At 41.2% G+C, this 27,928-nt stretch overlaps 1 protein-coding gene across 1 annotated transcript; it reads left to right on the top strand.

The window, feature by feature from the left end:
* Window positions 1–683: 683 nt before the first annotated feature.
* Window positions 684–27,928, top strand: tmem131 (transmembrane protein 131). Its single transcript, XM_034583571.1, has 41 exons — window positions 684–1,229; window positions 3,818–3,879; window positions 4,031–4,071; window positions 6,408–6,476; window positions 7,905–8,025; window positions 10,733–10,849; window positions 10,943–11,065; window positions 11,186–11,266; window positions 11,387–11,537; window positions 12,301–12,357; window positions 12,449–12,510; window positions 12,598–12,706; window positions 13,515–13,623; window positions 13,716–13,869; window positions 13,974–14,144; window positions 14,688–14,798; window positions 15,500–15,634; window positions 15,757–15,861; window positions 15,963–16,049; window positions 16,177–16,329; window positions 16,425–16,500; window positions 18,174–18,288; window positions 18,411–18,549; window positions 18,645–18,754; window positions 18,833–18,905; window positions 19,036–19,187; window positions 19,295–19,437; window positions 20,332–20,518; window positions 22,518–22,703; window positions 22,824–22,979; window positions 24,003–24,442; window positions 24,548–24,732; window positions 24,832–24,962; window positions 25,045–25,163; window positions 25,251–25,406; window positions 25,505–25,646; window positions 26,157–26,272; window positions 26,373–26,454; window positions 26,536–26,639; window positions 26,762–26,913; window positions 26,995–27,928. Exons 1-41 carry the CDS (start codon window positions 1,058–1,060, stop codon window positions 27,259–27,261), a joined length of 5,421 nt encoding a protein of 1,806 aa, XP_034439462.1. The 5' UTR covers window positions 684–1,057; the 3' UTR covers window positions 27,262–27,928.

Genomic DNA, 27,928 nt, shown 5'->3' with positions numbered 1-27,928 from the left:
TTTGGGGTTCTGCGTACTCAGTTGAACTTTGGCGTAGCAGCATTGGTGCAGCATCAGGACTGAGTCCAGCAGTCGGTCTTTACTTGCCACGGCTCATTTACTGCAGGTCACTTTTACAGTTTCAGAAAGAATGAGGCCACCAGCATCAAGCTGCACTGCATTGCACTGTTTTCACACTGAAACACACTTACCTCTGCTGAACCATCATTTACAGGCTATGTTAGTCTAATGCACAACTTTGTATAGCTTCAGTTATTTATCTTTAAATCTGTAGTTATGTTTGGTATCAGTAGTCAGGCTCAGTTACTTGTGTTACCGTATTCTACTTCTAACACCTCACATTTTCAATTATCTATATTTATACGTCCGTCTGTCTGTCTGCCTGTCTTCCTGTTTGTCTGTCTTCCTGTTTGTCTGTCTGCCTGTTTGCCTGTTTGTCTGTCTGTCTGCCTGTTTGTCTGTCTGCCTGTTTGTCTGTTTGCCTGTCTGCCTGTTTGTCTGTTTGCCTGTCTGCCTGTTTGTCTGTTTGCCTGTCTGCCTGTCTGCCTGTTTGTCTGTCTGCCTGCTTGTCTGTTTGCCTGTCTGCCTGTTTGTCTGTCTGCCTGTCTGCCTGTTTGTCTGTCTGCCTGTCTGCCTGTTTGTCTGTCTATCTATCTCAGCTAACAGTCACTGGGCATTGCGCAAGTTGGATGAATCAGCCAAATCATCAGAGTTGGATAAAGCTGAGTTAATGTGTTGATTTACAAGGACTTTTGCTGCTTCTGGTAATAAAGCCACCCGCTCCACCACGAAGCAGACCCGGTGTTGGACTGTAGAACCAGGTGAAGAGTTGTCTGCAGCAGCTGTGTGCTGGGCGCTGGGTCTCGCTGCCTCCGCTGCAGCAGCAGCGGCAGCAGCCCACCGCGCGGTGCCGCGTCACGCAGGAAGAGGAAGAGGAAGAGAAGAAGACGCAGGCCGCAGCCTCCTCCTCTCAGGACTGTGTTGGTCTCTGCTGCCGCTGAGCTCCAGGGTTTCTGAGCGGCTATGATTGACAGAGTCAGCAGAGGTTTACACGGGCATGTCCGCGCACCCGCTCGGTTGTTATCGTAACAGACAGATTAGCAGCATGGCGAGTGAAGACAGAGTCCCGAGCTGTCGCCAGTCTCACACAGGAAGAAGAGCACCGTGTATCGGATTATTCAGGATTATATTTATTGCTTTTATCCACGCGACGCGGGCGAATAAACAAGGTTTGTAACTTAGCTGCCAACGTCCGCATTAGCTAGCGCTAACTTCCGCAGGCATTTTTCAACCAAGTGTCGGTTGAGGTTACCTCAGCGGGCCAACTTTATCACAGCTAGCCCGCTAACATTAACTCCAGCCTTGTTAAATGTATTTTACTATGAGCAACATTTCATTAAAGGCTGGGGTGGGCGGACATCTGAGTTCAAACTGAAAGTGCTGCCGTTAGTTAGCTCTATGTGGCCTTTAACGTTGCAGTGAACGCTAGCTTCGTGTGTAGCTTGTTGTCATGTCATTTTATCCCGTCCATATATGGCTAAGTTGGGCTAACACTGCCTAGCAAACAAAACAGCACAGGGCAGAGACGGGGAAGAGCGGCTTTAGCACAATGGCTAGTATGAGTGTTAGCTCGCATCTGTGTGAGGTTAATGCTCGCAAACGAAGAGATGTGGAAATCGGGAACCTTGTTGAGAACACTGTGGCAGACAGCCCACCTCGCATTACTTCCTCATGCTGGCTTCAGTGGAGGAAATGTTTCAAACCGTCGGGTGACAGTTATTTGTAAACGTGGCTGAGCGTTTTGATTTGACCCTGGCTTTGCTCCAGCTTGGCACCCACCAGCCGCGTGTTATTTATCCAGGTGTTCAGCTGTCACATCCAGTGTACCAGTGGGTAGCGGGTCAGTAGCTGTGGCAACTTTAAAAAGGTGCCCAGTGTCTTTAAAGGTCCAGTGTGTGAGAGGGATCTATTGGGAGAAAATGAGTATAAAAGGATCCTAGTAATGTTTTCACTAGTGTGTAATTATTTATATTGTACTAATTGTTGTTTTTCTTTACCCAAGAATGGGCCCTTTTTATATTTAAATACTTTATATTTACATCAGGATCGGGTCCTCTCTGCGGAGGCCGCCATGTTTTGACAGTAGTCTAAAAAGGACAAACTAAGCACCTTTGAGTTTTTATGACTGCCACAGGTTCTCTTTCATGTTTGGAAGGGGGGGTGAGGGGTACTCTGCTGCAACATGAAACTTCACCACTGGATGTCACTTAATTCTACACACTTGACCTTTTAAATCGTTTACACTGGTTTCCTGTAACTTGCACCACAGTCCAACTTTGTCATTCTTCTGCCAGCATCAACACTAACAATACTACAAAGCCTAGACAATGGAGTCAGGGTTAACTAGATCACTCTTAATCAGGCTTCACTATTTCAAATATGGGTAGATTTACTCAGGTCCATGCCAAGAGAAGTGACACAGGGAAGAAATGATCAAAATCTGAGATTGCCTTTCAGTTTGTTCAATTGTAGTGTCCCTGCACTTGGCTAACTAATGTGACCGTTGACTACATTTGTTAAAGCCGCTCTGACGTTAGTTATTTTTGTTATGAATAGTGGTTGTTTTTTGGGTTTGCTGTTTATTTTGAGACGATGTCACTCTAGTAATTGTTTTGTGTCTGCCTCGATGCAAATGCTGTGCAAAAAGGGAAGTATTAATTTAAAGTGATGGGAAAGTAAAGTTTTTCTTTTCGTGGACTTGCATCAAGTGCTCTGGTAGTTTAAGTTCCACCACATCTTTTTCATTTTTGTCTTGTATGTTTCACCGTGGTAGTACAGCAGGAAAAGTATTTTTTTTAACCGCTGCATACGTACACAAAAGAGATTACCTAAATGAGAGAAACTTGAAATGTGAAAGTGGAAATTTATTGAAAAGAAATAGTAAATGCTAATTCATGGCAGAAGAGGTCTAATGTTGTCTTTGTGGGATGCACTCCTGACAAACAAGCGGGGGCACATAGATGGTCTCGGGTGAAAAGCTTCTCAGTAAAGAGAAAGCATAATAAATGCTGACTAGTAGGTTTAGTTTTAGACTCTGAAAGATTCAAACTTTGACAGAATCAATCAGAGAAACATCCGGTCCTGTAAGTCCTGGTGATGATAATGTAAAACTGCCTTTTTAATACGGCTTAAGAATAGTTGGGTGTACTGACTTGAGCTCTTCCTTTCTACGAGAGACAATTTAAGCCAAGCCTTTTTCACAAAAAAACGTGATGGACTGACACCTTGTGAGGTCCGGAAATAGACGTGTATGTTATGTGTTCACTGTGGAAGTTGTGGAACCGCCACAATTCTACACCATGTGGAGCAGCTTTCTCTTGACTCTTGTCTGCACTGACAGTACCAGAGATTAAAGTTCAAGCAGGGAGTTATGTCAACCAGTATATTACTCTGTGGTTCAGGAAGATATGATGACTGCGAACATCGGACCTTCCCTTTCGAGATTTGGAAGGAGTTGCCAGAAGAGAGCTTTTTTAAAAATTAATTATTGTATCTGACATTAAAATATATATTAGAATCTCTGCGCACTTTTTCTGTACTATTTGAACTATTGCCTGCATTGTACCATCTAAAATAGGTTTCTGTCTATGCCACTCAAAAATCTGTTATATAAATTAACAGCATCATTTTATTGAATTAACCTGTGGGGCTTCATGTTCTGTAAAATGCTCCACTCAAATTATCAACAGATTGTCATTTTTCAATGATGATGAAGGTTGAGGTACTGAAAAGATTTTCCCCTTGTGTTTGTTTACAGCATTCATTCAGTCAGACACAATTCTAGAAGTTCTACATTTTGGCGAGGGAAGCCTTTTACAGGTAAGTCAACTTACTTACTATTCTCACCTTGATGTCAAATATTACAGAACAAAAATAAAAAATAAGGTCATTTGCTTGATGTTCAAAATTGTAATTTGCCAGCCCTCTGTCACAGTTAAACATGACTTTCCATATTCCTCTGTTTTTACAGGCAGAATCTGACATTGATTTTAGTTTATATCATCAACAAAGGTATGTTTTCATTTTTCATTTAGAAACATCTTCCACTCTTGCAGCCAGTTCAGATGTTTGTGTTTAAATGCCCCATGTATTAGTTAGGGTGCAGTCATCTTCTGTGCGCTGTAGCTGAATAGAATTCCATAAGAAAGTTTTGCTGTAACGCATATATACCGTGGAAACTTTAAGTACTGCCTGAGGAGTTGTTGACCTAGGCTGACATAGCAAAATAATACTAGCACACTTCATTATTCTCCCATCTCAAACACAAAAAAAGTAGCAAACATTGACATTGTACTGTAACAAATTGGTAAATGCATTATCAGTCATCATGGTCATATGAACAAACACAAAAAAAGTTATTTTGTCAAGCCTAATGAAGAGAGCAGGAATTTCAGAACGTCTGGTTTGCAGCAAAGTATCAGTTAACACCCAAAACTAAAAGCTTGAGCATCATAATCACGAAAGGAGCACAGTACAGGAAAAGACTGCATCTAGAAGCCAAATTAAATAACAAGGCATCAACTCTCTGAAAACATGGGCTGTTAGTTATGGCTGACATCAGGGAAACTGTTAAGTTTGTTTCACCTGTGGTCCAGTCGGACCAGCCCTTGTCCTTCTACAGCTACCTGGAGCTAAGTGGAGCAGGGCAGGCTAACGCAGGCTAACTGGACAAGGCTGAGAGTGGAGCAGAAAGGCAGATGGTTGTTTTTTAGTTTTTTTTTTTAAGAGTACTGCCTCACCTCTGGTACTGACAAGTGTTCATGGTCAGGTCACATGCCTCACAGTCAGGGCTATTGTTTGCTTTGAAATGTCAGTTTTAGACAAACATCCAATACGACATGACGTGACTTTATAAATAAACCTTTCTCATCATGTTTTATAGCCTCCACGTGTCATAAGCCCAAGTCTTTCATTTTTCACGTGTGTTGTCTGGGTGCAACATACAGTGAGCCTTTACTATTTATACAGTACATCGTTCTAATCCATAAAAGGGTTATCTTGCTTGGGCATTGCATGACCACTCCCTCAAATTAGGGTGGTGGTATTTTGCCGTTTGACTGTGTTGTGTGAGACCTTTTAACTGTTCAATTTCCCCATTATGTGTGTCATGTTTGGGATTCCTTTTTTGTTAATTATCTCATCTGTATTACTCAGTATGCTCCTCTTTTATAAAGGACATTTTCAACACGCTTGTCACTTCCACAGGAACTAAAATGCTTTTCACAATACCTTTTTTCATGTACTAGTTGTCTTAATGTTACCCTGACACTGGACATATGCTGATCCTGAGGCCAAGAGGCACTGCCCTCCCCATGATCTGCTCGGCTTCTCCAATTACACGCTGACATTCAACACATTAGCTCTGAAGCAGCGAGCAAAAGGCCTCATAGAATTCACAGCCAGGATCCATCTAAATTCTTAATCCCACAAGAATTTTGTCAGTAGTTGTTATATTAATGAGAGATGGGACAGCAGGCTGTAGATGACAGATTATCCCGGATGAACTCTGCATGGTTTGGGATTCGGTGTGGATTGCTGTGCGCCTCAGGGGATGGAAATCCACCCCATTGTCTGCCCCTGTACATGTTAGGCTTGGTAGTAAATAGGTGAAATTGATCCCTGCTAAATTGTGTGACTCTGGGGTGATGTTAAAGTAAATACATTTGAGTGAAGTACAAGAGGATCTGCATTCATTATTGTGCAAAAAATTGGAGAATTAAACATTTCTGTCTCGCATTTCATATCTTTTGTAATATTCATAAATAGTTTGCTATATTCTGGGTAAAAAGAATTCACATGAAATAAAGGTGTTTCCTTTTCAACCATTAAATGAGTCAAAGCCCAGTTATGCACCACACCTGCATCGCCAATGAATGCCATTTTTTCAGGAGATTTTTTATAGAGGCTCTTATTACACAGTTGTGCTCCATCAAAGAGAAGTTGTCTCTCTTTAGGGACAGCCTTGTTTATTGTTAAGATACACCTGTTGTTGAACAGGTTTGGTCAGTTATGTTCTACAACTAGGCGGGTGCCACCAAGGCTCAAAAGTTGTTGCCTTTGTTTGAGGGAGGCAGCTCTCCGAAGGTGACAAGAAGAGATGCAGTTCAATTTTTTTTTGGTGTTCTAATCTGTTTATGGATTTTCACAGAGGTTTTACATATGGAAATAGTGCACCGCAGTTGGGAGTGGTCCCATGCTCAGCTTAATGCATTGTGAAAAAGGCCAGGACGCAGACTGTGGTGTCTGCGTGTGCGTTTAGCTTCTCATTTGTTTAAAACGCACCCAACCATGGATAGTATTTTTCCTAGCTGGCTGCTGCTGCTGTCATGTGTTCCTGTCTTTTACAGCACGTCCCCGCACCGTGGGAACTGTCGACCTATACGATTTGAACCGCCAATGTTGGATTTTCACGAACAGTGAGTGTGTCATTGTTTCCTACATGATTTGACTATTTTGTGTATGCGTCATCTGTGCTTTGATAACATTTCTCATTGTGTGACAAACTCTGCTGCTCTTAATCATTTTCAAGTTGTTTTTATTGAGATGAAGAGGTTATTCTTAAGGTTTATATTTTTTCTCAAAAATAATTAAAAGCATAATTTTATTATTACTGAACAACATTTTCCAGTTGGACAGTTGACAGACTGCTGCCATGTCTGTCAGGGCAGCTGGATACGATGCATATAAGTGAAACTTTTGAGTTACTCTGGAGCGACAAACTTCAGCTGGTCCATAATAAACAGAAGTCAAGAAGGAATGCCCTTCAACACTTTTTTTACTTCAGCACCTTGCTTCACCTTGCTTCATATTGGTCCTACTTATTAGCGCACATTCCGCTCTTGACTGTAGGTGCACACCCATGTAGTATTTCCCTGTTCCAAATGCAGCCTACAGTACATTTGCAGGGTGCAGAGTGAAAATCATTCAGTAGCATTTAGAGAGGCATGGGTTCAAGTAAGGAGTCCAGCTGCCGACAGCCTGTCCTCCTCTGTCCTTCTGCAACAATTAACGAGCCACTTATCAATTGTGAATGTTTGGAGGACATGAAAATGAAACCTTGAGAAATTCTTCTTACCCTGTCACCAATTCACATGAAACAACGGCAGGATTTTAGTTAGGAGTGTCAAAATATCAGCCCATGCACAGAAGCTCAACTTCAGATGCACTGTAAAATATGTTAAGATGATGATGTGCTGGGGGAACCACACGCTTCTTTATCCACTTTGTTCAAAAGACTGTACAGGTGATATTTCAGGGTTAATTTAATTGACTCAGAAGTAACATCAATGTGAAAATTGGCTCGGCTAATTGGCTTTTATTTTCCAGCCAGAGCTATTTCATCAAGCTTCTCTATTTGCAGTAGGGAGACTCGCCATGTTTCAAGTCCCTGCATATTTTCATACCACATTGAAATGAAAGAAACCAAAGTACAGTATCCACTGCTGATGGGTTATAACATGCAAAACCACCGCTATTGTCCTTTTTTAAATCAAATGCAGAATTTAAAGATAGATAGCAACATCGAGTTTGTCATGAATCACAATTGTCAAGTGGCTCCACAGGGAGGTCATTTAATTTAGAAAGCTCTGTCTAGGAACCTTTGAGACACACATAAACCTACTGACCCCTCTTGACATTTCCTTCCTTTCTTCCTCTCTTCTGCTGTGATAGAAAATATCTTGTGTATTTGACTCTTTTATCTTAATGTAAATTTAATGCATGAAAATGTTATCAGTGTCTGTTAATATCTGATATCCAGCATGGTTATTCTTCGATTAAATTCAAATTTCTTTGTATTGTATTGTTTATTTGCTCTTACAAATGTTTTTTACCCTCCTTTATAGGCCTGTTGGAATGCCAAAAATGGAGAAAGTTTATTTACACAATCCTAGCCCAGAAGAAATTAGTTTGATATCAATATCAGCGACGACAGCACATTTTCACGCATCCTTTTTCCAGAATAGGGTAAGTACATATCATTTTAAAACTTGCTTTTTAAAATGATTTTTGTCACCAGCTAAATTGTCAAATCTTTATCTCATAAGAAGTCTTTTTATCCAAGAAAGAAAAACAGTTCCGTTGATCTTTAGTCACATGGCTGCGTGTTAATCGCACCATGTTATTTAATCATCATGCTTCATAAGACTTTTTAAATACTAATTAATAAATGGTATATTCATTGTAAACGAACTACAGGTCAGGACACAACAGCAGAAGAAGCTGTTTTCTTCTTCTTCTTTTTTTGCTTTAAACTAGAGTAACCTCAAGTAGTCTGGGATCTCCTTCATGTATGAACAACAAACAAGTAATCAGCCGCATTTAGACACTTACAATATTGTGGGGAGTTCTGATGCAAATCACATGAGCCACTTAAACATGTGACCACACCAACGAACTCAAGATGAGTTAGTGTTAAAACAGTGAATAAAACTAGAAAAAGTAAACGTCAATAATATCAAGGGATGTCAAGCATCTGGCTTTGCACAATGTAAGTTGTATTAAAGTAAAAATTGCTTAAATTGCCATTTAAACACACGACCTAACTCCACTAGGAAGGTAAATCTACGTAAACTGTCTTTCAACATATTTTAGCATTCATTGAGGTGAAGGCCCCAGTACATAGAACTTGGCTTTTTACTGATTTTGTTGTTTGCGGTAATCTGATACTTTTCCAAAATATAGTTTGTCATGTAGACATATTAGCAAATATATCATGTTTTCTGTGCTGCATGTGAGGACTCCCTTTACAGGAAAGGCCTGTTCTGTCACTTTAGCCGCAAACATAGCATACGTGTTTCAGTGAGGCAATGACATTGTGTCGTTTTGGCCAATAAATTCCCCAAGAAGTGGTAATATGGGACATGAGTGTGTTCTTGTTTTTCCACATATTTGTATATTCTATTAAAATCTTCTGCACAATGAGAGAAGCATCTTAATTTGAAAGAAAACACTTCTTAGCAAACCTCACATTGAGCAATTGCTAAGATACATGGTAAATGGTCTGTAATTATATAGCGCTTTTCTAGTCTTGTTGACCACCGAAAGCACTTTATAGTACAGTTTACTGCCGTTCACCCATTAACAGACACATTGCAACTATGGACAGCACTTTTTCTCTAACATTGTAGACTGAATGTACACCAAGAGTGGGGAAAATCATACTGAAAGGAAAACCTTAAATCAGATATGGCACTATGAATAAATGTGTTCATTCTTTCTTACAACAGACATGTGTGGAATGTAAAAATAAATTAAACTGCAGGACACACGAGTCTAGTTCACAAAGACCACCAGTGGAAAATAAGTCAGTGCGGTTGGGAGGATAACAACCAAAGGTCTCTAGTCCTCTGTCATGGGATGTGTTTGTACAAAGGCCTTGTACATTAGTGTGAACAAGATCACATTTCCAGCAAAACCCTTTTGTAGAGATTTGTTATGGAAGATAAAATGCTGCTTATCTGATTTGCCTTCAGTTATTACGCTGTAACCAGAGCAATAAGTTTTAAGGAGCAGAGGGAAGAGGTGCAGTGAGTGCTCTTTTTTTTTTTCACTTTTCCCCTTAGTTTCACCTTTTAGTCTACATGCAGTCTTCTCTCACTGGTTGATCCAGGTTGTTTGTGCCGGATGGAGCCTGGAGGGAATAATAGAGGCATTTTTTGGAAGATAAAAAAGTGTTTTCTCTAGTTACTTTTCTCTTAAACAAACACTTGAACAAAACACTAGAGCTTCAATCAAATGTAAACTAAAGGAAGTATATGTATGGACATAATGAGAAAGTTTGAATGCCTCTTGGGGTTTTTAACACATGTAATGTCAGGTGTTTGGTTGAGTTGATGCGTAAAACTAAAGCATTGGACAAAAAATGTTTTGAAGCGCAATTGAATCCTGGGATAGGTTTGGCCGGGAAGGATCCACCTTTTGGAGCCTTTGTGGGGTGGTTAAGGAAAGTGTTTGTCTGCCGCATTAGAGGGAGCCTTTGAAATGAAGATTCCTGAATGATGAACTTGCCGTTATAAACTAACAGTGTTCATGTCGCAGTATGTGCCCCATAAGAATTCTGAGATAAATACTTGTATCTTTTTACGTCAGCACTTCCAAGTCTTAATCTACTGAGCAGTGAGTTTCTCATGCTGAAGTAAATGTGTTACAAGGTTTTCTAAATTCCACCAGCCTCTCGCTCCCTTCACTTCATCTGCATGCTTGAGACTGAACATTTTGCAGCAGCGACGATGACACAACAAGATCTGTTCTGTTCTGTGCTGTTAAATCAGTGGACAACATGTAGACATGAGGACAAGAGGCCTTAGGTTGTTGGAGTGTTTATAACAAGATTGAATAAGCTTCTCCCTTTTTTCTGTAGCTTGTTCATGTTGGTAGGAATTGGCAGGAAAGAATTCAGAGGTATCTGCAGCAAAAACTCTAGAACAGACACCACTTGCTACCACAGTCACCACCGAAATGCTAAAGTTAGAGTGTAGCTGTTATGTTTTCCTAGCAGTGACCTTTAAGGTCAGGTGTTAAGATCTTTGTGGTTATTAGCCAAGCTGTTTTGGGGTCAGTACATGTGTGAGTAACTCTAAGAGACCATCTGCTAATCTGCTCTTTGTTAAAAAGTGTTTAACCAGATTTTATTTTGGTCTGTGTGTCTGTGTGTCATCTGTTCTCTCAACAGATAATTCCACCAGGAGGGAACACATCATTTGATGTGGTGTTTCTCGCTCGAGTGGTTGGGAATGTTGAAAACACTTTATTTATTAATACATCACATCATGGAGTGTTTACATACCAGGTACAGACTTGAATTAAGCAGTTTTTTTAAGTATTTTTTTTATTATCACAAGTGCTACTAACATATCCTTTTCTTTCCTTCTCTGTCTGGAAGGTTTTTGGGGTCGGCATCCCAAACCCCTACAGATTGCGGCCCTTCATTGGGGCTCGAGTCCCAGTAAACAGCAGCTTTTCACCTCTAATACACATCCACAACCCATACAGTGAACCACTGCAGGTAACCTGGGGAAATGAGACTCTCTGATGGTTATATTTGCATGTGTTTGAGTTATTTTTTATATACAGTTAGATTGACTTGTCATGTCTGTGTGTGTTGCTTTCCCCTGCTCTGCTCCAGGTTGTTGAGATGTACTCCAGTGGTGGGGATCTACATCTGGAGCTTCCCACAGGTCAACAAGGAGGCACTGGAAAATTATGGGTGAGTTTCATGTCACCGCTTCCTGTTGTTTGTCGTTCCTGAGTTATCTTTCGATTTGAAGACAAAAGCTGGTGACAGACAGTTGAGACCAGGTCACCCATGCTGAACTTCTGCCTTCAGGAGATCCCTCCGTTTGAGACCAAGGGGGTGATGAGAGCCAGCTTCTCATCGAGAGATGCAGACAACCACACGGCTTTCATCAGAATTAAAACCAACGCCCCCAACGAGGACCAGTTCATCATCCTGCCTGTAGAGGTGGAGGTCACGTCAGGTGTGTTTTACTAACAGGACATTGGGCCTCATTCACCAACTGTTCTTAAAGGGATAGTTCACCCAAAAATGAATATTGAGTATACTAATTGTCTACTCACCACTATGCCAATGGAGGAGTGGGTGACGTGTTTGAGTCCACAAAACACTTTGGTTCAAACATAAAAAAACATAAAATTCCTCCATACTGCTCCTTGGGTGTCATCCAAGTGTCCGTTAGCCCCAACATTCAAATTCGACTTGAAACAAGGTCAGTTACACCATGTTTTTAGCCTAAATGTCCGCTGTGATCCAGGTGTGAATGCGGCTCCAGGGGAGGATATCAGGGGCTTACGAACACTTGGATGACACCACAGGAGCAGTATGGAGGCATTTTATGTTCCTGCCATTTTCTTTTCAGTTTCCGTGATTTCTGCCCGTGCACCATAGGCTGCACGGTGCGCACACAGTGCTGCAGTCTCATGCCCTTTTATAGGCAGGCGTTTATTGGCAGGCGTTTACCTATGCTAATCAGTAAAAACTGGCCCACACTTTCAAATTACAAAGACATGTCCTTCATCAATATAAGAAGACAGATATGAACAATTCTGCAGTTTAAAAACGTGTCATGAATCTGATGTAGAGTTTTCTTAGAAAACTACTTTAGAACAAATTTAAGAAAATTCTTAAGACGATATTGGTGAATGAGGCTTATGGTCTTTAACTCTAATGAAGTTTTATCTGTATTTCAGCTTTGATATTTTATTTTTGTTCACTCCCTGCAGCCCCTGGTATCTACTCCTCCACAGAGATGCTTGACTTTGGTACGCTGCGTTCACAAGGTACGGACAAAGCTACATTTTTCAGTTTTCAATAAGTGTTTTTCCGGACCTCCTTTGCTCATTATCGTTTCCCATCTGCTGTTTGTTACAGATCGTCCAAAACTGCTGAATCTACACCTATTAAATTCAGGAACAAAAGATGTTCCAATTACAGTAGGTTTCCTTGGAAGACTTTCAAAATCTATTTACTTAAATTGTTATCTTACCTCATGCGGACCTCTCCTTTGATTATAATTTCAGAGTGTACGCACAACACCATCAAATGAAGCAGTCACAGTGGATTTCAAAGCAGTCACGCTAAAAGCAGGAGAGAGCCGATATACCAAAGTAGCAAGTATTAGTTTTGATGGTAAGTTTTGTGTTTGTTTATGTACTAATAATTTACATTTGCTCTTCTAAAATGTATGTGTGGTTAAGTATCTTGAATCATACATATTGTAAATCATGTGTGGTAATTTTTCCATCACCTTCTGGTGAATTCAGTATCTCAGATATATCTCTTGTCCATAACTCCTGAATGAATATAGTAATAATGGTAAAAATGTGCTCACTACTTATTAAGTTCCCTTCTTAAGTCTCATTAAGTCTTCCCTCCACATATGTTTGTACTTACACAAATGTAAACTTGACTTGTTGGTGGAGGCATACAAACTCAAGGCGCTAATTCAAGATTTTTTTTTTCTTTTCTTTTTCTGTGTCGACTTTTGACAAAGTTGCACCTACCATACACTTTCTCCATTGCCACCCTCTTCTAACTACACAACATGAAAAAAAATGTCTTAAGGAAGTGCAATGACATGCACATTTGCCACTGAACACAGCCTCTTAACAATGATCCTTTGAACATGTTAGTTTCCTCTTCACAGTTCATCAGAAACCGAAAAATCCTCTCTAAGAAGTCAAGAGGGAGTTTTGTGTGTAAACACTGTTTTGTATCAACATCCTTTTTAAAATTCTTCTGGTTTATTCATATACAATCAGAAACATCTAGAGTCACTGTCTTTTCTTGACTTTTTCAGCTATAGAAGTTTTACATTGCCCTTACTCTAGCAGTTTCTTTCACTTTTGGCTTAGTGTTGTGCAACTTCCTCTTGCAGAGCCTGGTATCGTTTTGCAGCTCACTTATCTACTCTATTCATCATGTGTTTCCATTGCAGCCTCAAAAGCGAGAAGACCATATCAGTTCTCTGGTAAAATAACCGTTAAAGCAAAAGAGAAGAGCTACTCCAAGCTTGAAATCCCATACCAGGTCGAGGTTTTAGAAGGGTGAGTGATTTTGTGGCTGTAGATGGAGACTGGGTGCCTTTCATGTATTATGCTGCATAGAAGAAAACATGGTATGTCATCTCTTCTTGCAGCTACCTGGGCTTTGACCACACAGCGACATTGTTCCACATCAGGGACAGTCCTGTAGACCCGGTGGACAGACCCATTTTCCTCACAAATGCCTTTAACTTTGCAATTCGGATACACAACGTGTCCCTGCCCGAAGAGGCCAAAACCATGTTTAATGTGAGTGCCAGTAGAATGGTTTAACGGACGTCATTCAGATTATATAGATACATTTACATATATGTGTAGAAAGGAAATGACATCACCTCCTCTTTCTGTTTTAGGTGCAGAACTTCAGTGCACCGATCCTCATCCCCCAACATGAGTCACGGTACATCTTCTCCCTCCTCTTCCGGCCGGTCCGACCATCCATTCACATAGACAGCAACATCCTGCTCATCACAAACGCATCAAAGTTTCACCTGCCTGTCCGGGCTTACACAGGCTTCCTGGAGGTACATACTGACCGCTGATTCAGTGAAGTGTAGTTTTCAGACTAGCTGACAAAGTCCATAGCAGGTAGAAAGGTTTTCTTTAGGCTGATTATTTTACCAAACCACATTAAATGCCATTGATAACATGGCAGCCACTGAGATCTACTGGGTTTAACTTCTGCCTCATGTAGGATTTGTGGAATAAACTGAATTCCCTTCTCAATTTATTGACTGACTGGCTGTGGATATCTCAGTAGCTTTTACCTGATATAGCGCTCTAGCAGTGTAGCTGGCTGTTCTAAAAGTTACAGACTATAATAAGTGCAGCCTAGGCAGCAATGTGTGTATTTATTGTTTCTGATATGTATTCACAGAATTTATACATTTTATGTCCTAATATTATATAGTGTTACACATACCAAGAGGTCAAATTCAGGTTTCAACTCAGTTTTGACCCATTATGTAGTACCTGTGTTTTGTTTGTAGGACAGTAAATATTATATTTCTTGGTCAAGATATGTCTTTGTAACGTGGTGTTTGTTCTTTGTGGCCTGGCATGAACAGCCCCTGGTCCTGCCTCCCAGTCTGAAGGAGAACCTCCTGGACTTCGGTGTCCGCAGTGCAACAGACACCAGCAGCATCACATTTGTGGTTGTCAACAGTAATCCAATAGAGGTAAAAAAAAAAGATGGTGCAACTGATAATGAAATGATTGTCAGGATTTTTCAGGATTTCTAGATATTTTCTCAATTATAAAGGGGGAAACTCCCTTTGCATGAGCCACAGTTCATTCATTGTCCAGCCACAGTTTCATTATGAACCAAAACATTTCAACACTTCTTATTATGACTCATGCTAGCTTGCTTTTTCGAGCTACTGGTGCTGCCACAAGCCACAAGTCCCCACCCAGACTGCTAGGAGGCTTGGTGTGACACTCGACAGTCAACTCTCCCTTACTGCCAACATTACTGCAACAACCCGTTCCTGTAGATAAATGCTGCACAACATCAGGAGAATACGCCCCCCTTCTCACTCAGAAGGCGTTGCAGGTTCTGATCCAGGCTCTGGTCATCTCACGCCTTGACTATTGCAACTCCCTACTGGCAGGTCTACCTGCTAGTGCCAACCGACCTCTGCAGCTCATCCAGAATGCAGCAGCTCGACTGGTCTTTAACCTACCTAAATTCACTCACTACTTTTACACTCTATGCAGACAGTCAGACCTTAGCGTTTCAGCACAGCTGTGGCAGGCAAAGTGGGTTTTTTCGCTAATGTAGAACTTGTCTTTCCTTCTTTAGTCTGTGTACCTGCAAAAGGACAAATCAAAGTCCCTGTGCAAAAAATACTAGATAATTTTTCTACTGTCCATTCTCCAGCTGGAGATCAAGTCCTGGCTGGTCACAGGAGACAGCCTTTCCATGGAGCTGCTGAAGACGGAGAAGGGAAACACAACAGTGGCCCTGAATCGCCTGAGAGAGCTACAGAACAATTCAGCCTCCCATCACAAAACGGTAAGACCTTTACAGTGTCACTCCAAAGCAGCTATTGGCTTAGGTTTGTGATTACAATGATGCTGAATTTGGTAGAAATATACATTCAACAAAATAACATTCAACATTTTCTCTCTGAAAAGGTGATACTAGCATCTGGCTACTATGCAGCATTCAGAGTGACACTAGTGGCCAAGGCACTGGAGGGCACATATGATGGAGCCATACACATAACCACAGATTATGAGGTAGGTTATCAGTGGTCAATGTGGTTTTGATGACGTTCTTTTAAAGTTTTACACAACCAGCTCTCAGCCTAATGCTGATGTGAACTGTCCTTTTTCTTCAGATATTAACCATCCCAGTGAAAGCTCTCATTGCAGTGGGCACTCTAAACAGCTCTCCCAACCACATCATTTTACCACCTTCATTTCCAGTGAGTAACATTAAGATGTAATTCAGCCCTGGCAACAGAAAATGAATTCAAGTGTGAAAGTATCTTCCTGTTAAACGCACGGGGTGTTTTTGACATGATCTTTTGACATGTTCTTTTTTCTCTTTAGGGTAAAGTTGTTCATCAGAGCTTCAGCATACAGAGCTCCTTTACACAGAAAGTGAGGCTGCAGCAGATCCGCTCCCTGACAGAGGATATACGTTTTTATTACAAACGGCTCCGCAACAACAAGGACGAGCTGGAGCCCAGGCGTAAATCTAAGGTAGTGACACTTCAAGGAGCCAAATCAGTGAATTTGCCATATTTGTACTAATAGACATGATCTTATTTAATTTCTTCATATTTTTTTTTTTCCAGGTGGCAAATATTTATTTTGATGCCAGCTTGCAGTGTGGTGATCACTGTTATGTGGGGCTGCCATTTGTGCTTAAATGTAAGTGTTGTTTTTTTTCTTTTGACTGTGTGTTACATTCAAATGTCATATTCAGACTGGATTTATTTCTCTAAAGGATGTGGGGTGATTTTTAACATCACATTTCCTGGTTAGTACTAGTTTCTTATTTATTTATTTTTTATCTCACCCTAAGCATGTTTGTGGATCATTGTTCACTCCACACCTGTTATTATTGCAGATGTCAATGTTTTTCGCTACCTAGACTTGCAAAGATGCTCCACATAAAAAAGATCATCATCATATAGCCATCACGTGAAATACGAGGAGCGAGTGGGAATTTGTGTGTCACTGTTCTCCCAGACTCCTCAGACTGGGAGCGCACACACACACACACACACACACACACACACACACACACACACACACACACACACACACACACACACACACACACACACACACACACACACACACACACACACACACACACACACACACACACACACACACACACACACACACACACACACACACACACACACACACACACACACACACACACACACACACACACACACACACACACACACACACAGGGTTTCCTCTATGGGCCGCCGGTTGGTTTGTACCGTGCTGGAGTTTCCTGTTTCCTCCCTCCACACTACTGTTGACCTGCACTCACTTTATCTAATAAACACCAATACTCATTACAAGTTTTTAGGACTTGATTACTACATGAGGTTTACTAGTGTTTGTTTAATTCGCTCAAGAGTTTGAGGCTGCATTTAAACATAATGAAAAATGACTCGTCAACATTTTGATCGCCTTCAGTATTTCACGAGACGTGAGGCGCACAGCCAGGACTGTTAGTGATTGGAGGATCCAGATACATTATCCGACACCATTGATTAATAACTAAATACATGATCGATATCATATCTAAATCATTACCATCCCACCCTGTTTACCGAGCTGGTTACATATAACCTGTTCTAGATGTATAATATTTATTCTGAAGCAGTTTTTGTTAACAGAGCCAGAGAGTCCATTTTATTTATTGATTTGGTTGTGTGTGGTTGATTTTATTAATGTTTTATTTATTAGGATATTATAATATTTTTTATTCCAATTCAAAATGTCAGACTGAGTATTCTTAAGGGTGTGCTTGCAGGATTATGCTCTAATATTATCATTAATTCAGTGGTATGACATTTTCTCAACAATAATATCATTATCACAATAATTTCTGGGGCAATATATCATCCATTAAAATTTGTTGTCATGACAGGCCTACCTTAATATTTTTAATTCTGCACCAAATTAGAAGTTTCTTTGTTCAGTTTACATCTTTAGCTCTCTGAGAATTTCTTTCATGTCCAAGCAAAATAGGAATCAAAAGAGCTAGAAGGCCCAAATACAAGGGTTGGCCTTCAGAGGGGCCAGGCCCTAGTGGTCCTTAGGGGGATGTGCTCTAAAGGAGGGGAAGGAGAGGCATACTGTAAGAGGAAGTTCCTTGTTTACTTTTTTTTGTTGTGGTTGTGCTGTAATGACAGTAATGAGCTGACCACATACCTGATGTTAAAATGCTGCTCAGGGCTATGTGTTATGTAGCACAGATAATGTTGTATTCCCCACCTCCTACTCTAATGCAATCGCATCTAAATAGGCCTCAAGAGTCCAAATTAAATGGTAATGTTTTTTTTCTCCCACAGCTGAGTCCAAGCCTCACGGGATGGCGTTACAGGAGGATATATGGGATGCTGATGTAGATTTTCATCAGAAACTGCTCAGACGATGGAAAGAGCTGAAAGAACATACAGGACACAAGTAAGTACAGTAAGGATTCAGTGATGTTGGGCTTTGGTTATCAGATTTTACTGTTAAATTACTTGTTAAGCATTGGTTAACCATTTAAAGAATGTCACAAGATGTTTCTTTTCTCACCAAAGGATCGAAGCCATCTTTGAAGTCAACACAGACCTTCAAAAAAATGTGCAAGCTAAAATAACCGCTCACTTGACCTGGCCCTCACTGATCAACTCCTCACAACGAATTACTTTCCCTCTGACCAACACAAACAGCTCCTCTGTGAGTAGAATCAATCCACCTCAGGAATTCTTAAAAGTGTTGTTAAAGTTCTGTTTTTGAAACTGAGGTGGGAAATCTGTCTGGTTTCTCTGCAGAACGAGGAGGTGATTCTGCAAAATCCTTCCGACGTCCCCGTCTATGTCCAGGTTCTCCCCTTGGCCCTGTTACCCAACCCCTCAGTGTTCTCTGGAAAACTGGCTGATAGGTGAGAAATCTCCACAAATAACTGCACATTTGTTGTTCTTTATCCCCTCATCTTACCCTGACAAACTTTATTTCTCAGGTTTCCATTGGGAAATTTGTCCAACATCAACATCAACACAAACACGCTTGAGTTCCAGGTGCACAGAAATCAAGTGAGTGCTACAAGATTGATCGTGGACTTCATTTTGAGAATCAGCTGGCTGGAATAACCACAGTCCTGTTGTAGCTGAGGCAGCACGTGGAAGGTGTTTGGCTCTAACAGAACCACTATTTGTTTGGCAGACGTCCCTATTGAAGACCAGTTCTGGGTTCGTAGAGGGCTCAACCAGACCCTTTGTGTACAACCTCCTCCTGCTGCCTGGGGAAGTTAAGTCATTCAGTGTAAGATTCACTCCCATCAGCAACCACAGTGTCTCCTCTCTCCTCATAGTCAGGTAATGGCCTTTTTCTTTTCTTTTTTTTGAGTAACTAACCAAACAGTCCCTTCAGTAAATTTGTGATTCTCTTCTAACATTGTGTGCTTTTCTCGGAATCTGTAAAGAAACAATCTGACCGTGATTGACACAATCATACTTCATGGGCGAGGTACGACGGAGAGCCTCAAAGTCGCAGGGAAGCCTCCGGGACAAGGCAGCTCGCTGAGGTTTAAGATGACTGAGGCCTTTCTCAAAGACTGCACAGAGAGTGAGTTTGTGTTGCTGAGGCTCAGATCAGTGTGAACATGGAGTCTGTTTTACCTCAGACAGAATCTGTCAGCATCAGAAAGTCTAAGCATTCACAACATGATCATAAGTAATGAGTACATTTTCAAAAGACTGTTTTAAAATTTTACTTCTTGCCACCAGAGAAAAGTTTTCTGTATTTTTATCAGTGATTACCATTTGTAACACACAGAACCCATGAACGCCTGCATTTCTTTTATTTTTTTATTCTGCATTATTCTGTATCATTCTGGCATATTAGAGGAACATGAGACCCTTTTTCAGGACTTACCTACACCTCATTATTAGGCAAACACTGTTTTCTTATGATGTCTCTATAATCTAAAATGTCTCTTGGATTGCTGTCCATTAATATCCTTAGCTCTTTCCAAAATAATAAATTCAAGCATGAATAGTGACTGTAGCCAAACTAGAAAGGAATAAAATCTAATTCCTGTGTTTATGCATATACATAAAGTGATAGTGGGTGAGCGACGGCACGTCTAAACATGATAGATCGCTGATGTACAGATGGAAGAAAAGAATGAACTTCTCAGGAAAGAGGCTGTAACCAAAACAGGAAGTAAAGGCAGCTTTTTCACAGTTTAACTTACGGTGAGAAAAATAGAGGAAATGCTGCATTTCCTGTTAAAGCACAGAAAAGTCCCTATGGTTGAAAGTGCATCAGTTCTGCAGTTAATCATATTTACCCCCATAACAATATTTAATCAGGAAAAAAAGTAGGAAATACATTTCCACAAGCATTATCTAAAATAAAAGTACACTAAATCTAAATACATTTATGACCTTTTGAATCAACTTATTTTTCTCGTTTGCAGCTATTACTTCATTAATCATTGCCCTTTGTTTATTGCAGAGATAAAAGTCAAAGAGCCGAACTTCACTCTCAAAAGAACCTTCAGGGTGGAGAACACAGGTCTGCTCCCGATCACCATCAGACCAGCAGAAATCAATGGCCAAGCTTGTGAAGGATATGGATTCAAAGTTCTCAACTGTCAAGAGTTTGCACTTAAGCCAAATGCTTCAAAAGACCTCATCATACTGTAAGTGAACACACGGCCGTATGTGTGCGCATGTGCGTGTTCGTGCCTCTGCCCGTCCACCCACAAGCTCTATTAATACTTCGTCCTCAGCCTCTGATGAGAAAGCCTTCAGTAAGAGGATGACTTGACTCTCTGCTGCCTCTGCCTGCTGCCCGCAGGTCTCGTTTTTCATCATCACTTTAAGTCCTCCTATATCATGGATGGACACATTTACACTCGCTGTACATTTTTCATCCCTTTACAAATTATAAAGAAATCCCCAAAAAGTTTAAAAAAAAACATTTAATTAATAAGAAATATTAGTAAAATATATTTATCAGGATGTTTTTTTAAATCAGATTTTACTCAGTGACACCAACACAGAGCATATACATTTTGATGTACTAGTCAGTCTGTTTGTCCAAGTTCTGACATATTAACAGAAGTTATGTCCTACATTAAATACATGGTGATTGCCGTAGATGAACATAACCTGATTATTCCCCCACCAAATTTTCTCTGCCACACATTTTTGGATACATCAGTAGTGATCCAGTACATTAACAGAGATCCAGTTTGGGAGGTGACGGCTGATTCCAGTCGATGTCTGACGGATTATAGGTGTGGCTTATGAGAAATAATACTGTCACACCATCTGTTGCTTCCTACTCATTTCCATGTAGAATGTGGCGAGACACATTCACTGCCATTGGCGTGCGTTGTTCAGTCACATTAACTTTTACATGCAAACTTGTTCAGCTGTTCATTGTCCAGCCTTTCATAGAGTCAGGGTGGGACTTCTTGTTTGTCTACATTCTTGTTTTTATCTGTTTACAACCATCGCCCACACTCCTGTCACTCCCACCTACTTTTATCTACAATCCAATAGGTTTCAATGTGTTGAAGATTTTACTCATAGCTGACATTTTGAGCCATTATAGTAGGAATAACAAATGAAGCCTACAACAACAACCGCTTTAGGTCTATGAACGTTTCCAAGACATTGAAGCAGCAGGGCTCAATACTGACACATCAAAATGGAATGTTGCCATTACTAATTGTACCTGTAGTAACTGTCACAAAATGTCTGCCTGTATTTCTGTCTATTAATACATACTTGTCCTTCATCTTATAACAAATAAAAACAACACAAGAAGCCTTGATCAAATCAGTATAAGCTACTTGATCAGTTAGAAAATAGAAAAGTTTTACAGTTAAAGGACAATCCCTTATCGGAGTGAACATCCTACTTCAAATAGGTGAACTCTAGCTCTTGGGCCTGACACTATGCATGTTCTGAAAATGACAACATTAGACAGAATTGAGAGAGGCCACCTCATGAACAGTGGTTTCTTGACACCCAGTAAATGTTTTTGATGAGACAAATGGTGCTTGGAAGTTGTCATGTTACACACCCTGATGAACTAGTCCCTTATCGTTATTTTAGAAAATGACTACATGCTAGCCGTTTTCAGATATAAACTCAGGAGAATATCAGGGGATTATCCTCATCTAGGTGCTTGTCTGTAAGCAGCTATACAGTAAAGTATGTTTCTTTATCAGAATGAACATCCTACTTCTAACAGGTGAACTCATTTTGTGACTGCACCAACTCATGGGCCGGACACTGTGCATGTTTTGAAAATGACATTAGAAAATAATGAGAAAAATGCAGCTCTCCCAGGTTTGCTGCACTGCACAGCTCACCTCATAAACAGTGGTTTCTTATCATCCAGTAAAGGACATTTATTGTTTTTGTCTAGACAAATGGTATTTGAAAACTACACACTAGTACTAGTACTTTATTGTCATTTTAGAAAACAACTTCCTCCTGATGCTCACACGTTCCTGAATTACAGATACCTGCCTGGCCCTCCAACCAGCCCCCACTTATGTAGTCGTTTAATAAGCCACCGCTCATGTTCCTTGTTTACACTTAGTACGACGAAAGATCAATTAGCCACCACTTGTGTAGCTGTAATTAGTTCAAACTAAGACATTTACCTCCTTTTCCCCGCAGGTTTACACCCGACTTCACTTCGTCTCGAGTGATCAGGGAGCTCAAGTTGGTGACATGTGGAGGCTCTGAGTTCGTGTTTGTCCTGAATGCCTCCTTGCCCTACCACATGTTAGCTTCGTGTGCAGAGACCCTGCCCAGACCGAGCTGGGAGCTGGAGCTCTACATCATAGTGTCTCTCATAATGAGGCAAGTGTCCCTCTACATAAACCTGTAACCTCAAGACAAAAAAAAGCTAGCCTGTTTTTGTTTAGTGAAAATGTTTTTTAACCTGACTAACAGTTCGCACTTGTATTCGTGTCTCTGCAGTTCCATGTTTCTATTGGTGATTGCCACAGCCTACTTGGAGGCTCAGAGCATCTGGGAGCCTTTTAAGAGACGAGTGTCTGTGGAATCCAACTCCACCTTGGAGACTGGGAGACCATTTAATCTCAGGGAAATTGTGCAAATTCACAGTGATCCAAAGTAAGTGTAACACGGAGAATGGAGTGTCGGTTATTAACTCTGAAAAGACTTGTTCTGAAAAGACTTGGACTAATGTTCCACAGTCCAACTGACTCTGTGATGAAAGGGCTCTGACACACAGAAAAGTCAATAGTATCTGTGGCTCACTGCTGTAATCACAGCTCACAGTTTTTGGTTTGTCTGGTACTGTAAGCACGAGTGGGACCTTATAACTGACTACTTTACATGTTTAATCTGAGGTTGTCTGAGAGACATTGCAGTGATTTCACCCATTAAGCACAGCGTCTCCTTACATTTGCCTTTTTTCCAGAGACAAACCACAGACTGATTAAAAAGCTGCACCAAGCAAAACCTTATGGTGCTGGTTTAAACTTGAAAAACATTCTATTTCTAGAGTGGTATCTTTTTCATTTTTTATTATATTCAGTAAATTGTTTGGTCTATAAAACATCAGAAAACTACAAAGATTGTCACATTTTAGAATCTTTAACCATAAAATGTTGAGAATTTGTACATAATGAGTTCAAAGATTATTCAATTATCTAAATAGCTGCATTTCTATCAATCAACTTAATCAATTTATCAATGCAGCTCTTGTCTTTGTATTCTGGATGATGAATAGAGGCTCTAGATGGAAGGTTCAAACCTACTTTTTGGTCTTTTTAAACTCAACTTTAAATAGAAATTAGTATTGTGTAATTAATGCAGGGTGTTAAATTAGCTTTTGTTAGTACTACCTCTGTAAAGTTAGCTCAGCGTGTCAAGGGCCCTTAAGATTATAAAAGTGCTCTATTTTAGCATCACATGCATATGTTAAACTTAAGTGATGTCACTTTAAAGTAAAATAAAAATTAGAGGCACTGCTAGGAGATCCCCTGCTTGTGGATCTAAGTGGGAATCAATGACAAAAATATGTAAATATCATGTCAAGGGGTTTAAATAAAGTTATTGTGAACAGGTGACTGTAGAGGGCAGATGCAGCATGTTCAGTGAAATTTAACAGACCTTTCTGTCAACATTTAGATCGAACGAGTACAGTGACTCAACCCAGAACTCCAGAGGATTATATGCGTCCAGCAACGGAGCAGCGCGGGTCGGAGGCCGACAGAGCAACACTCGCACCCTGTCCGACTCAGACAGCCAAGACAAGAGGTCCAGGATGGGCTTCGGCCGCTCACCTATGCAAGCTGCTTCCTCCCAGCTGACCAAAGGAAGTACAACCTCAGGCCAAGAAGGTCCTCCAGCTGCCTGCCAGCTAACCAACCGCAAGGCTCGCAGTACCAAACAGCTGGACCTCCAGAGTCAAAACTTAGCTGGGTCGTCGGTGCCTCACCGAGGCCTCTGCGCTGACGATCCAGAATATGCCAATCTAGTAGGAGCCATGGACAACGACCTCGACCGCCCAGAGCCACTCAGTGCCGAGGCTCTGCAGGAGCAGAGCTCTCAGTCCATACAAAGCAAAGGTACACACACACACGTTTGTTTCTACCTGTTGATAGTAGAAGGGGCAGGAGGTCTGTGTAATCATTTACAGGTTTTCAATGTGTGTGAACTTATGTTGTCTGCAGTGTTGGAATCCAAAGGGAAGCTGCGGGGTAAAACAAAAGCCCAGAGGAAGAAGGAAGAGAAAGAGAAAAAATCTACAGGAAAGACTCAGGGAGACGAGCTTAAAGATAACCTTGCTGACAACGACGACAGCTCCTCCACCACTACAGAGACCTCTAACCCAGATGTGGAGACAAACATCAGAGAGGTCAATTATAATGTCCGAGTCCTAATCAAATATACGCCTTCCTCAGCATTCACTAAAAATATGAATGTAATTAAATCTCTTTCCCATTATTTCCTTCAGGAACCAGTGACAAAGAAAGGCAGGACAGTAAACACTGGGAAAGTGAAAGAAGAAACTTCAAATTTCTTAATCAAGCCCAAAACCAAGAAACAAGGAACCACCAAGAAAGAGACCCCAGCAGAAAAATCCAGGTTTGCTTAAGATTAAAAGTGACAGCGATTATTTTTCGTTTGCTTTTTTGTCGTCGTTTTGACAAATCACTATTGTCCTCAGTTCTCTGGAGCTGCCATATATAACACCACTGGAGAACAAACAGCGTAAGAGCTTCACTTCCAAAGCTCTCCACCCTCTCACCAACATCCCAAAGACCAAACCCCTGCAGAAACCGAGATGTGAGTTTTCTTCTGCTTGAATGCCGTCACTTTGCCTTTCGCTGCAATATGAGCTGTGTTTTTGACATCAAACGTTTGTTTTGGCAGTTGATGGGAAGCTGGACGACGGGCGCCCCTCTCTGCTGGCCAAACTCTTGTCCAGCGGCGGCTCTGTCCCTGAACCGGGCCACAGCAGCAGCTCTGAGGGCGAGAAGGAGTTTGCTTCCCCAGAGTGGGATGTGCCTGTTTCGAAAAACAGCGTCCGTAAGTCGAGACCTGAATCCATCCTGTCGTGTCCAGTAGCTGCCTGACCCGGTCCGATCTTTTTCTAAAACCCATTGTTCTTTGTCCTGTACATTCAGAAGCAGATAGTCTTCAGCAGATCTCCCTCCAGACAATAAACGCTGACCCTTTCCTGAAGAGATCCGCCCCCTGCTCCCCTCCACCGACCTCCCCCAGCTTACTGTCCCGAGGCTCCTACAGCAGTGTGCTCAACAGTAACAGGTATCCACACCGTCACTTACACAACCTAACATCACCAATAAATTGTATGCAGAGCTTTTTATAAACATCTATGGTGCAGAGGGAAGTTAGTCCTAGAACTTTCTCTCTCTCGCTCTCTTTCTCTTTCTCCCTTTCTGTCTCTCTGACACGCAGACATCCAGACACACACACACACACACTAAATTTGACACTTCACCTCCTCATGCCATTAATACATGCCAAGTTTAAAGCTGATAAGATGAACAATTTGTTAGATGTTTTTGGAATTAGGTGGTTTGTGTTATAAAGTTCATCTCCAGCCTACAGAGCAGCAAGACACCTGGGTGCAGTTTAACAGGAAACTTTCCTTTGACAGAGTTTAACAAATTACTAACATTTACTTATAAAGCTGGGTTGTTCTATATTCATTTTCCCAACTCTTTGAAAAAAGTTAATTATTATAATTAACCATACTATTTTGGTACTATATATTTTTATCTACACCTAAAACTAATCCAGACATTTTTGCAGCGAGGTATACCAGAAGAAGGCCCCAGGAAATAAACTGTCTCCTGCCGCTCCACTGCCAGGCAAAAATGGGAACCCCACTTTCGCTGCAGTAGCTGCTGGTTATGACAAAAGCCCAGGTGAATATGCAACAGTTGACACTTGAGAGAGTATGCCTTCTTCTTACGGTGTTATTGTTTTGTATATTAGAGAGAGGTAATAATTAAATTGTCTTGTCAGGTGGCTCTGGCCCAGGTAAAACTGACAGCCAAGGAAAGAGTTTGCCACACATGACATCAGTGGAAAGTGACAGCTCTGACAGGTAACGTGAGACTTGTGTATATACACCCACACATGACATCCAGACCCAATCCCAGCTGAATATATGTATTTACTCCCACAGCTCTGGATTATGGAGTCCCATTGACACAGCGAGCAGTCCAAACTTCCATTCTGCCAACTCATTCTCTGCTTTTGGGCCCAACAATTCCTTCAACCTGTCAGGAGGTATTGCGTGTGGCCCACAGGCCGGTTACGAACACAAAGATGAATGTAGAGTCACGGATGAAGCAGTGTATACTTGACTGGCTGCACTCAGACTAAACTGTAATGTGTTGTTTTGTTTTTAGTTTTCAGTGGAATGAATCTCCCAAAATCATCTGAGCCTCAGCAAAGCTGGCCCGAGATCAGCCCTGTGCCCTCGTCCATCTGGGACATACCCAGCACCGACTCTCTGCACTCCTGGCCCAGCAGCTCCAGCTCACCCACTGCCCCAACTGCAGTAAGATCCCTTATTTAGTGTTAATGCAGCTCACATATCCACTTCCTGTTCATGCTACTATTATGATGTTTTGTTTTTTAGTCACTCCTGGGAAACAGCCGCAGTCCCTGGTTCACGACCACACCCTTCGGCAGCTCCATTTGGTCCACAAGCGCAGATTCAGCCTTACACCCTTTTCCTCCCACTACCAACACCACAACTCTGACTGATCTGGTCAACAGCTCCGCCCCGTCGCCACCAGCCTCCACTGAGATGAGTCGCACCTACAACCCGTGGAGCATGTGGCGCCCCACCCTGAGCAGGCGTAGCTCCGAACCCTGGCCTAGCTCCTCTGACAACGGCAATTAAACAGCACTTGAAGGCACTTAACAGAAGCATGTCATGGATTTCATGTACTCTGTACGTTGAATCAAATTCTTCTTTTAATCCGAGAATCCCAACAGAAAGCAACGTTACCTGAAATGCTTGGTAACCCAGTGCTGTAGCTTACCAACCCTGCCATTTAGTTCTCTGCAGTTCTTTTATTCATGGGGGCAGAAATGCTATGTTTTATTTGGATTTGTTTTAACAGGTGCCCCTGAAATTAAAAATGTTAATGGCATGGTATGCTAATGCCAGAGCAGACATTTTGTTGATATAGTAAGGCTGGGAACGCTGCAGAATCTCTAAAGATCAGTATTAATGTTGGAGCCGACATCTTGTTTTAAACCACATCTTCCTTTCAAAAATCATTTTGCGTCTTATTGGTTTTCTTATAAAACTCTGTTTGAAAAGTCAGATTCTGATTTTTCTGAATTTAAATCGTTGCACTGGGCTTTTATTTGGCAGCAGAGATCTTTCATAATCTGACATGTGATTCTTCAGAACAGCAGCAGCCCAGAAAGCTTCATGAACGTTTATGTTCCCCATTTTAAAGTGGCCTCGGCCCTGAAACTGTCAATACCTTCTGTAAGAATACATTGAGTCGGAGGTTTGTATGGTGCACCACTTTAAATAAAGGATTTCAGCAAAATAA

The sequence above is a fragment of the Hippoglossus hippoglossus genome, chromosome 4 (genome assembly GCF_009819705.1).
Source record: "Hippoglossus hippoglossus isolate fHipHip1 chromosome 4, fHipHip1.pri, whole genome shotgun sequence".
In the NCBI taxonomy this organism is placed as follows: Eukaryota; Metazoa; Chordata; class Actinopteri; order Pleuronectiformes; family Pleuronectidae; genus Hippoglossus; species Hippoglossus hippoglossus.
This window is presented reverse-complemented; position numbering and strand designations above follow the sequence as displayed.